The sequence below is a fragment of the Thalassophryne amazonica genome, chromosome 17 (assembly GCF_902500255.1).
Source record: "Thalassophryne amazonica chromosome 17, fThaAma1.1, whole genome shotgun sequence".
Taxonomy (NCBI): domain Eukaryota; kingdom Metazoa; phylum Chordata; class Actinopteri; order Batrachoidiformes; family Batrachoididae; genus Thalassophryne; species Thalassophryne amazonica.
In genome coordinates, this window is record NC_047119.1 from 805,805 (window position 1) to 817,764 (window position 11,960).

At 40.4% G+C, this 11,960-nt stretch overlaps 1 protein-coding gene across 1 annotated transcript in view; it reads left to right on the forward strand.

Moving 5' to 3' along the window:
* Positions 1-7,599, forward strand: part of nudcd3 (NudC domain containing 3) — a 51,727-nt gene extending 44,128 nt beyond the window's left edge. Inside the window, 1 exon segment of the mRNA XM_034192574.1 lies at positions 7,205-7,599. Coding sequence (XP_034048465.1) covers positions 7,205-7,315 — 111 coding nt within the window. The 3' untranslated portion in view covers positions 7,316-7,599.
* The last annotated feature ends 4,361 nt before the right edge of the window (positions 7,600-11,960 follow it).

Consider the following 11,960-nt stretch of genomic DNA (forward strand, 5'->3'; position numbering starts at 1 on the left):
CTTAAGGTAATTATTTTTAATGTTTTTTATAGCTTGATAAAACAGTTCCTTGCTGTAAAAGTATGTCTGTATGTTGTCTGTTGTATGTAAAAGTATGTTGATTTAATATCTTGTTAATGGATAACATGAGCTCCGCTGTGTGTGCGCACTGAGGCAGTGACTCATCATCACGCTTAAAACGAGCATTTAGGCAGAACGCCAGCTCACAAAAGAGTGATATTTCAGTCAATATTGGACAAACACAAAGTTAAAATTTGGGTGACTGCGTGAAAGTGGATGTGTGTTTAAAGCCATGGAAGATAATAACTCCAGTGGAGCAGCTAAGAGCAAGAGCCGTGCGGCAACACAGGTGGAGAGCGCGCAAAAGACCGATTTTGAAGACATAACACAAAGTTAAAAGTTGTATCATGATAACTTGTAAGCTGCAGAAGAAATATATATATATATATATATATATATATATATATATATGTATATTATTATTATTATTTATTTTATTTTATTTTATTTTTTTAAATGATCCACAGGTGTATATAATAAAACGGCCACCTCATTCAGTATGCAGAACGGCACCGCTCACAAAACAGCGCTTTTGCAGAAATAAACGGACGAACACCAAGTTAAAAGTGGATTCACATAAAAATGATTGTTTAAAGCCAAAGAAAAAAATAAAGCCAGCAAGCCACGGATGGAAAGGAAGCCACTTAGAAAGAGCAGAGGTGGCTGTCCATGAAAGGACAACAGCAGCGTGCGCGCAAAAGAGCGCTTTTGCAGACATACATGGACGAACACAAAGTTAAAAGTGGATTCATGTTGTAAAAATGATTGTGTTTAAAGCCAAGGAAAAAATAAAGCCAGCAAGCCACGGATGGAAAGGAAGCCACTTAGCGCACAGAGGTGGCTGTCCATGAAAGGACAACAGCAGTGCGCGCGCAAAAGAGCGATTTTGCAGAAATAAATGGACAAACGTAAAGTTTTATGTGTTTAAAGCGCAGAAGAAAAGCCAGAGAGCCGCGGAGCCAGCGAGGAGCACAGAGACGGCTCTCCAGGAACCCGTGGTTCGGGTCTAGCTGGTCTGGTGCATTACAGGTGGACAGCATCCTGGCGCACAGCGCACAACTGCGGAACTCTGCTGGAGTGTCTATTTTTGGACTGCGTTAAAAAAAAAAAAAAAAAAAAAAGAAGGGACATCTTTAAATGCTGCTGTGAATTGAAAACCCACACTTTGAAAGGACCAGGTGTGGGAGGGCTGGAGGTTTGGACCAAACTCATGCCTAAACGTGTGCCAACATGGCGTTATCATGGCACTACGTGGCTTAGTGTGGCTGATGCCAGCCATGTAATGACAGGTCGGTCGTGGCTCACTAGAGGCTGCTACGCGGCACATGCGGGGTACAGAGAGGCACATAGTGGGACCTTCATAGTAGATACATGATAGAACAAAACGTGGGTCATTCTTCAAATGATCACCCCACACCCATGGGTGATTCTTAGACTACGGGCACTTATTATGTCCTTTGATCATATTGTATGAAAAACAGAAAAAAGGGGAAATTTCACACTTTTATAGTTATCTTTACAATGAAAGTGTGTTAAGAAATTTGTTCTAGTAGTCTATGATGACTTTTTCACCTTTTTTCAGCATCATTATATGAAAATATTGCCGTTTTGTGCTTGTCCCACATCCAGACTTTTGATCTTCAATGATAAAAATTAATGGTAAAGAAACATTTTTTCTAATGTTTTAAAATATCTCTGAATAAAATATCAGTAAAATAATCAAAACATAATTGGGGTATTCAATGTCATACAACTGTTGTGATTTTTTTTAAACAAAATGTAGTTGTCCCACACTATTGCCGTAATTTCCACCACAACACTGTAATGTCCCTTTAAACAGTTTGTATGAAAGATTGTTTGGGTAGTTTCTATGGAGATAAACACTGACATCAGAGCACATATATATAGCGCCAAATCACAACAAACAGTTGCCCCAAGGCGTTTTATATTGTAAGGCAATGGTGTGGTGGAAATTACATTTACAAGGCCAATAGTGCCCGTAGTTAAAGAATCACCCCCATGCGTGGCTCCTTCTTCAGCCTTCATTATTCGGTGGGACCGAGGCTTTAATGATCTAATTATTGATCATCACTTAGATATGATTGAGTTATGTGAAACCTGGCTTAAACCTACAGCTGTCCTCCCCTTAAATGGGGCCTGCCCATTGGCGTACACATTTAGTTACGTCCCTCATGATGCAAAGCAAGGCGGGGGTGTTGCTCTTATTTATAACTCTAGGTTTAGGTTATTAAGCTGTTGGGGGTCACAAATTTACAACCCCAAATCCATTGAAGTTGGGACGTTGTGTAAAATGTAAATAAAAACAGAATACAATGATTTGCAAATCCTCTTCAACTTATATTCAATTGAATACACCACAAAGACAAGATATTTAATGTCCAAACTGATAGACTTTTTTGTTTTTGTTCAAATATTTGCTCATTTTGAAATGGATCCCTGCAACACGTTTCAAAAAAGCTGGGACAGGGGCAACAAAAGACTGGGAAAGTTGATGAATGCTCAAAGAACACCTGTTTGGAAACAGGTGAGTGTCATCATTGGGTATAAAAGGAGCATCCCCAAAAGGCTCAGCCGTGGGGTGAGATGATGGGGTGAGGATCACCACTTTGTAAACAATTGTGTGAAAAAATGGTCCAACAGTTTAAGAACAATGTTTCTCAATGTTCAGTTGCAAGGAATTTAGGGATTCCATCATCTACAGTCCATAATATAATCAAGAAGATTCAGAGAAATTGGAGAACTAGGGGATTAAGGACCTTGCCCAAGGGCCCTTTGTGATTTTCCAGTCAGGTGGGGATTTGAACTGAGGATCTTCTGGTCTGAAGCCCAACACCTTAATCACTCACCTCCCCCAAGGAAACCACCTCCTCAAAGGAAAGGTGATGTAACACAGTGGTAAACATACCACTGTACCAGCTTTTTTGAAACATGTTGCAGGCATCCATTTCAAAATGAGAAAATATTTGCACAAAAACAATAAAGTTTATCAGTTTGAACATTAAATATCTTGTCTTTGTGGTGTATTCAATTGAATATAGGTTGAAGAGGATTTGCAAATCATTGGATTCTGTTTTTATTTACATTTTACACAACGTCCCAACTTCATTGGAATTGGGGTTGTAACTCAATTTAACATCTGATTCTCCGCTCTGTCCATGATGCTACGTATTGCCAAGGTCAGAAGGATAAAAATCAGCCGTATTACTTTGGCCCATACTCTGAATTCTGAGATGAATTTGCTGAGTTCATCTCTAACTTTTCAACTTGTCCAGATAACATTCTGATAATTGGTGACTTTAACATTCATATAAATAAGCCTTCTGATCCCCTCTGCAAATCATTTATGGAAACTGTGGATGCATTAAAATTTCAGCAATGCAATCAGGACTCAGTGCACATTAGTGGAAATACCCTGGATTTGGTTTTCGCATGTGGTATTGCTGTCACAAATATTGACATCATGCCTCTTGCATCGGTGGTCTCTAATCACTCACTTATTAGGATTACCACCTTTGCTAAAACCACACCCCCCAAAAACACAGTCACCTTGGTTCAATGATTACCTGTGTGACCTCAAGCATAATAATGCTAGAGGTCTAGAATGGAAATAGCTTAGTTCAAAATTAGAAGTATTCCACCTTGCGTGGTGTGATGCTATCTTAGACTATAAGCATGCATTATTGGCTACAAAGTGGACCTATTACTCTGATTTGATCAACAAAAACAAGCATAACTCAAAGTTCTTGTTCGACACGGTGGCAACACTTATTCATGGACAACCACCTGTAGTTCGCTCTCCTTTTACAGCACAAGATTTCCTGGATTACTTTGAGAAGAAAATAGAAGACATTAGGTTAAACATATCCCAGCATGCCTTAACCCAGCCACTACACCCTGCTATTGAGGTGGGCGCCACTACTGAGGTATTACCTAGATTTACTGAATTTGATAGTATCTCACTAGGCATGCTGACGAAATTCGTAACATCTACAAAAAGCACAACCTGTTTATTTGATCCTATACCAACAAAACTGTTTAAGGACCTGTGGTCCACTTTTGGACCGAATGTGCTGTAAATTATTAATCTTTCTTTAACTTCTGGATCTGTTCCTAAATGTTTCAAATCTGCAGTGATTAAACCATTACTTAAGAAACCTAATCTTGACCCTAGTGTATTGAAAACTATCAGCCGATATCAAATCTATCATTTTGCTCTAAAATTCTGGAAAAAGTGGTGTCACGGCAGCTCGTGGTCGTAGACTATCTTACTGAGAATAATCTCTTTGAGCCACTGCAGTCTGCTTTTAGAAAATATCATTCCACAGAGACGGCTCTCACTAAAGTGGTGAATGATCTTCTGCTTACAATGGATTCAGACACCACTACGGTTCTGTTGCTGTTAGATCTCAGTGCTGCATTTGATACCGTGGATCATCATATTCTACTTGATAGGCTGGAAAATCATTTTGGGATTACTGGGAGTGCCCTTGCATGGTTGACGTCATACTTGACCAGTCGTTCTCACTGTGTTTTGTACAATAACACTACCTATAATCTTAGTGACATGAAATTTGGGGTTCCACAGGGGTCCATCTTAGGCTCCCTGCTTTTCTCCCTTTATATAGCACCCCTTGGGCACATATTGCGGCATTTTGGGATTACCTTTCACTGCTATGCTAATGATACTCAGTTATACATGTCGATAACTGCTGGTAATCTCATCTACATAAAATCCTTAGAAGATTGCCTTGCATCAGTGAGAAGTTGGATGTCCAGCAACTTCCTAATTGTAAACTCTGATAAGACTGAAATGATGGTTTTTGGTCCATTGAAACATTGGCATCAATTTGACCAGTTAATGCTCAGCCTAGGCTCGTGTGTCATACATCAATCACACTGACAAAGTGAGGAACCTTGGGGTAATATTTGGTCCTATGTTGTCTTTTGACTTCCACTTTAGAAATATTACTAGGACTGCTTTCTTCCACCTGCAAAATATAGTGAAGATTCGTCCCATCCTGTCTATGGCTGATGCTGAGACCCTGATTCATGTGTTTGTCTCTTCTCGATTGGACTACTGCAATGTTTTATTTTCTGGTTTACTGCAGTCCAGTATTAGGACTCTCCAACTGGTTCAAAATGCTGCAGCCAGACTTTTGACACGAAGCACAAAGTTTGACCACATTACACCCATTTTGGCATCGCTTCACTGGCTTCCTGTCCCAGTGAGATCAGATTTTAAGGTTGTGCTACTAACCTATAAAATTGTTCACGGACTGGCACCTCCCTACCTAGCTGACCTAATTAAACCTTACGCCCTTCAGTGTCTCTCACACTACTTTGTGTCTCTCGGGTGAATAAAAAGTCTGTGGGTCACAGAGCTTTTTCTTATCGCGCCCCTGTTCTGTGGAATGATCTCCCTGCATCAATAAAACAGTCAGATTCTGTGGAGACTTTCAAGTTCAGACTTAAGATGCACTTATTTCCCCTTTCTTATGGCTAGCATACTGGCATAGTATAGTTCTACGCTTTTTACTCTTTTAAATTCATTTTATTAGTAAACGAAGCGTGCCGCGGCCTCAACTTTACCTAAATTCTGTCTTTTAGTGAAGTTTAGGGCTAGTGGCCGGAGATCACCTTAGTATTTGCTGTTTTTCTTGTTGCTTAATGCTGGCAAATTATACTGTATTTGTTGTCTCTCTGATGCTTGATTGTTTTGTTTTTTTTCTCTCTCTCTCTCTCTCTGTTTGAGGTGCAGCTCCATACAGAGATGGGGGTGGTGTCTGTTCCAGAAACCGTTCTGTGCACCAGCAACATTTCCTGTATATTCGTTTTGTGAATTGTTCTGTAATTTATGTTTGTATCATGGCCCGAGCAGAGGGTCACCCCTTTGAGTCTGGTCTGCTTGAGGTTTCTTCCTCACAGGGAGTTTTTCCTTACCACTGTTGCTCTGACCAGTTTGTTAATTCTGTTGTTTCAGCATAAAAAAACGTATTATTACTCATAAATCTAATCTAGCAGCACAGAGGTTTAGTGGTCAGCAGTGAGACGGTTCCAGCTTCACCTCTGACCTGATTGTTTCTTTGTGGCGTTTGCATGTTCATCTCTCTGGGTGCTTCAGCTTCCTCACACTAACAGAGACAGGAGGTTTGGGTGAATTGGTGACTCTGAATAGGTGTGAATTAGTTTTTTTTGTTGTTGTTTTTCCCGTGTGTTGGCCCTACGATAGACGGGCAGCCTGTCCGGGGTGAACCCCGCCTATCACCTAATGACTACACAAAAGATACTGTAAACTCAAACGCTTCACAAATACTGCAGTGAGGACATCCAATGATTGTACAAAGGTCACAACATCATCTGCAAACAGTAACTGTTTTTTTTTTTTTCTGTTTTTGTTTTTTATAATATCCTGATTCAGAATAGTTAGTGTGTCTAGGATGTTGGGATTGTTTTTTGTTGTTTGTTTGTTTTGAGTGTTTGTCATGCTTTTGAATCAATGACTGGTTCATGCTGATCCTGTTTAAAGGCTCCAAACGGTGAGGAGTTACCAGAAATATCTCTCAGCTGGATTTAGATAACCTAATTTGACTGGATAGATCCTGTTTGATCCCAGCAACGTAGGAGCCTTTTTGGTTGAAGAATTAGCGCTTTTTTGGAGCTTGAATCCTGAGAAAGAGTTAAATTCAGCATAACCAGCATACAGATTCATTTTAAATTGTTCTCTATGGATTCTGTTTTTAGCCGTTCAGTTTATTTACGTAGTGCCAAATCACAACATAAGTCACCCCAAGGCTCTTCATGGGGTCTTACCAACCCCCCAAAGCAAGCACAAGGGAAACACTACCTCAGATGGTTTTTGGTTCTAGGAAGAAACCTCAAGCAGACCAAACCTGGAGGGGTGACCATCTGCTTTGGCCATCCTACCATAACAAAAATCAAATTACACCAGAGAAATGTCCAACTTGTCAAATAAAGATGATGGAATCACGCATCCAGAACCGACTGTTCTGAAAGTCCCCCAGACTCCACAGTGTGGCGTCCATTCAGCTCCAAGCCCCAAATGCCACATAACCAGATATAGAAGGTGCACGATCTTAAATTGACTCTGTGTTTCTTTCCACAGAAAGTGCATGAGATGCTGAAGAAGGGTTGGGATGCCGAAGGGTCGCCATTCAAAGGCCAGCAGTTCGACCCCTCGATGTTTGACATCCCACCTGGTGCAGTGCAATTCTGAGACACACGTCCACTCTGCCAAATGGGACACGTTGTTGACTGGAGTCCAACCGGTTCTGCAGCAGCGAGTTGTCCTGCTAGAGTTTAACATGCGCTGTAAAGCAGCGTGAAGCTGCCAGTTTGGATTTGTCAGGGACATTTGGGCGGAGATGCTGATTCTGATGAGGACAGGCCTCTTTTTTGTGAAACATTTGATGCATTTTCAGTGTGGCACTAATTTTTATCACTGTTTTGCTGTGTAAAATCTCTGCAGTGCCGCCCAATAAAATCATGTTGACATCCAAAGGGCTTGTTACTTTCTGTACAGTTTAAAGGTTTGATTCCCAAGTGTCATTGAAATGACAGCAACCACAGACAGGTTTAATGTTGAACCTTCGCTGATCTCAAATTGTCCTTGTTGATGGACACTTGGAGAATTACTGAAACCACTTGTTTGCAGATGTACTATAAACATTTTCTGCTGCTTTTTTTTAATCCCCTGCCGATCATAAGAGCAGGAGGACGGATGGGAACGTAGCACACGTGTGCGTGTTTTCCTCCACGTGTCACTCGATTTATCTCTGTACACCAGCACGCTGGAATTGAAGTCAGCAGGTAGCTACATTAACTATTTAGGAATTACAGCCTCATTAATGCATAGTGTCTTTTAATTTTTTTAGAGAGAGAGAGAGACCATAAGTAATTGGACAAAGTTAATATAGGGATTAATACCATTAATGCCATGTTTTGTTAAACCTTTAGAATTAAAAATGGTTTACAATTACAAGCACGTCTTGAATGTTTCATTTTAAGTCTGATGGTGTTCTGTGCAAAGGCAAAACAACACACACACACACACAGAGCAACGGTCCAAATAGTTTGGGATCTGATGCAAACACACATGGTGTGTGTTCCTGTTGATTTATTGGTTCATCTGTTACACACCTGAATAACAGACATCTTTGAACTTCTAATCCTCAAATTTAAATCAATTAGTAACAGATTAAAATAAATAATTTGAGTGTGTTACTTCTGGAATATTGGGTTTATTATTAATTTATGGTTTCCTGTAGTTCTTGGCAGAACAGTGGATTAGTGGTTAGCACTGTTGCCTCACAGCGAGAAGGTCATGGGTTCAATTCCCACCTGTGGTCTTTCTGTGTGGAGTTTACATGTTCTCCCTGTGTTTGCGTAGGTTTCTTCCCACATCCAAAGACATGCAGGTGAGGTGGACTGGAAACTTAATTATCTGTAGGTGTGCGTGTGTTTGTCTCTTTGTGGCCCTGTGACAGACTGGCGTCCTGGTCTGGGTGAACCCTGCCTTGCACTCTGACTGCTTGGATAGGCTCCAACCTCCTGTGACCCTTAATTGGACTAAGTGGTTGAAGGTGAGTGTGTAGTTCTTTTCATATTTCTTAATTTAGATTTGCACTGAAGTAATTCCTGAAAGCATTGTGGTAGGTCTGGGGACTGAGATGACCATTCCAGAACATTGTTCTTGTTCCTCTGCATGAATGTCTTAGTAGATTTTGAGCACTGTTTAGGGTTGTTGTCTTGTTGAAAGATCCAGCCCTGACGCAACTTCAACTTTGTCACTGATTCATGAACATTGTTCTCAAGAATCTGCTGATATTGAGTGGAATCCATGTGACCCTCAACTTTAACAAGATTCCCAGTACCTGCACTGGCCACACAGCCCCACAGCATGATGGAACCACCTCTAAATTTTACTGTAGGTAGCAAGTGTTTTTCTTGGAATGCTGTGCTCTTTTTCAGCCATACATACTGCCCCTTGTTATGTCCAAATAAGTCAATTTTAGCTGTCGTATAATGTGATTATTTTTCATTATTGTTCATGATCAGCTTTACAGGGGAATAATATTGAGATGATGGTGTTGTGTTGCACTTTTATAAACAAATTAGGCTTAATTACAAAGAAAGTAACTGAGCTGAAACCTTTGGTCATTTCATGTGTAGAACTTTAATTTGACACACTTTTTAAAATGTAAGTTAGCCATGTAAAGCTGCAGTGTAGGACTTAGGGGTGTTTATGAGCAGAAATGGAATATAACGTTCATAACCATCTATTTATTAGTGTGTAATTAGCGTATATCTACATGGGAGCGGGGCCCCTTGGAAGGGGCCACGTTGTACTGTCATCGCCCAAAAGGGACATACTTACTTAGTCTGTCATGCTTTGCAGCTCGACCGGACACCGAAGAAAAGCAGAAGAGGAATCAGGGGTCACTCCCCGATACCTGTCTGCTGGTTTTACTCGTGCAAACAGACAAGTTTGTGAACCCTCATACGTACAGTAGTGTTCAGAATAATAGTAGTGCTATGTGACTAAAAAGATTAATCCAGGTTTTGAGTATATTTCTTATTGTTACATGGGAAACAAGGTACCAGTAGATTCAGTAGATTCTCACAAATCCAACAAGACCAAGCATTCATGATATGCACACTCTTAAGGCTATGAAATTGGGCTATTAGTAAAAAAAAAAAAAAGTAGAAAAGGGGGTGTTCACAATAATAGTAGCATCTGCTGTTTGACGCTACAAACTGAAAACTATTATGTTCAAACTGCTTTTGTAGCAATCCTGTGAATCACTAAACTAGTATTTAGTTGTATAACCACAGTTTTTCATGATTTCTTCACATCTGTGAGGCATTAATTTTGTTGGTTTGGAAACAAGATTTTGCTGGTTTACTAGTGTGCTTGGGATCATTGTCTTGTTGAAACACCCATTTCAAGGGCATGTCCTCTTCAGCATAAGGCAACATGACCTCTTCAAGTATTTTGACATATCCAAACTGATCCATGATACCTGGTATGTGATATATAGGCCCAACACCATAGTAGGAGAAACATGCCCATATCATGCTTCACTGTCTTCACTGTGAACTGTGGCTTGAATTCAGAGTTTAGGGGTCGTCTCACAAACTGTCTGCGGCCCTTGGACCCAAAAAGAACAATTTTACTCTCATCAGTCCACAAAATATTCCTCCATTTCTCTTTAGGCCAGTTGATGTGTTCTTTGGCAAATTGTAACCTCTTTTCCACGTCTTTTATTTAACAGAGGGACTTTGTGGGGGATTCTTGCAAATAAATTAGCTTCACACAGGCGTCTTCTAAATGTCACAGCACTTACAGGTAACTCCAGACTGTCTTTGATCATCCTGGAGCTGATCAATGGGTGAGCCTTTGCCATTCTGGTTATTCTTCTATCCATTTTGATGGTTGTTTTCTGTTTTCTTCCATGTGTCTCTGTTTTTTTTTTTTGTCCATTTTAAAGCATTGGAGATCATTGTAGATGAACAGCCTATAATTTTTTGCACCTGCGTATAAGTTTTCCCCTCTCCAATCAACTTTTTAATCAAACTAGGCTGTTCTTCTGAACAATGTCTTGAATGTCCCATTTTCCTCAGGCTTTCAAAGAGAAAAGCATGTTCAACAGGTGCTGGCTTCATCCTTAAATAGGGGACACCTGATTCACACCTGTTTGTTCCACAAAACCGACAAACTCACTGACTGAATGCCACACTACTATTATTGTGAACACCCCCTTTTCTACTTTTTTTTACTAATAGCCCAATTTCATAGCCTTAAGAGTGTGCATATCATGAATGCTTGGTCTTGTTGGATTTGTGAGAATCTACTGAATCTACTGGTATCTTGTTTCCCATGTAACAATAAGAAATATACTCAAAACCTGGATTAATCTTTTTAGTCACATAGCACTACTATTATTCTGAACACTACTGTATGTAAAGGTTTGTGCCCTCCTGATAATTTTCATGATTTTCCTTTATAAATCATTGGTTGTCTGTATCAGAAATTTCAGTTAAATATATAAAATAGCAAACAGTGATATTTGAGAAGTGAAATGAAATTTATAGGATTTACAGAAAGTGTGCAATAATTCTTTAAACAAAATTAGGCAGGTGCATAAAGGAGGTCAAGGGTCACTGAGCTCACCAAACCAATTTTGTGCTCCAGTAATTAGTGCTAAATGTATTCAAATCACTGTGTGTGTGTGTGTGTGTGTGTGTGTGTGTGTGTGTGTGTGTGTGTGTGTGTGTGTGTGTGTGTGTGTGTGTGTGTGTGTGTGTGTGTGTGTGTGTGTGTGTGTGTGTGTGTGTGTGTGTGTGTGTGTGTGTGTGTGCGCGCGCGCGCGCGCACAGCTATTGATTTTCACTAGAAAGTATTTTTTTTGTCAGTTATTTCAGAAAGGGATGTCTTTATACATATTGGAGCCTCTCAGGGCACTATGGGTAATCCATCCATTTTCTATACCCACTTACGGCAATTAAGGGTCACGGGTGAACTGGAGCCTATCCCAGCAGTCATAGGGCATGAGTAAGGGTTCACCCTGGACAGGACACAAAAACATTCACACTGACAGACAATTTAAAGTTTCCAGTCCACACCTGTGTGTCTTTGTATGTGGGAGGAAGCTGGAGCCCCTGGAGGGAACCCACACGAACATGGTGGGAACACGCAAACACCACACAGAAAGGCCACAGGTGGGAACTGATCCCATGACTGTGAGGCAACAGTGCTAATCACTAAGCCACCGTGCTACAGATACCTAAGGTATTCTGTCCAAGGTCTTGACCGACATCATCAGGGACTTCATGTTTGCTAATGATTGTGCCCTCAATGC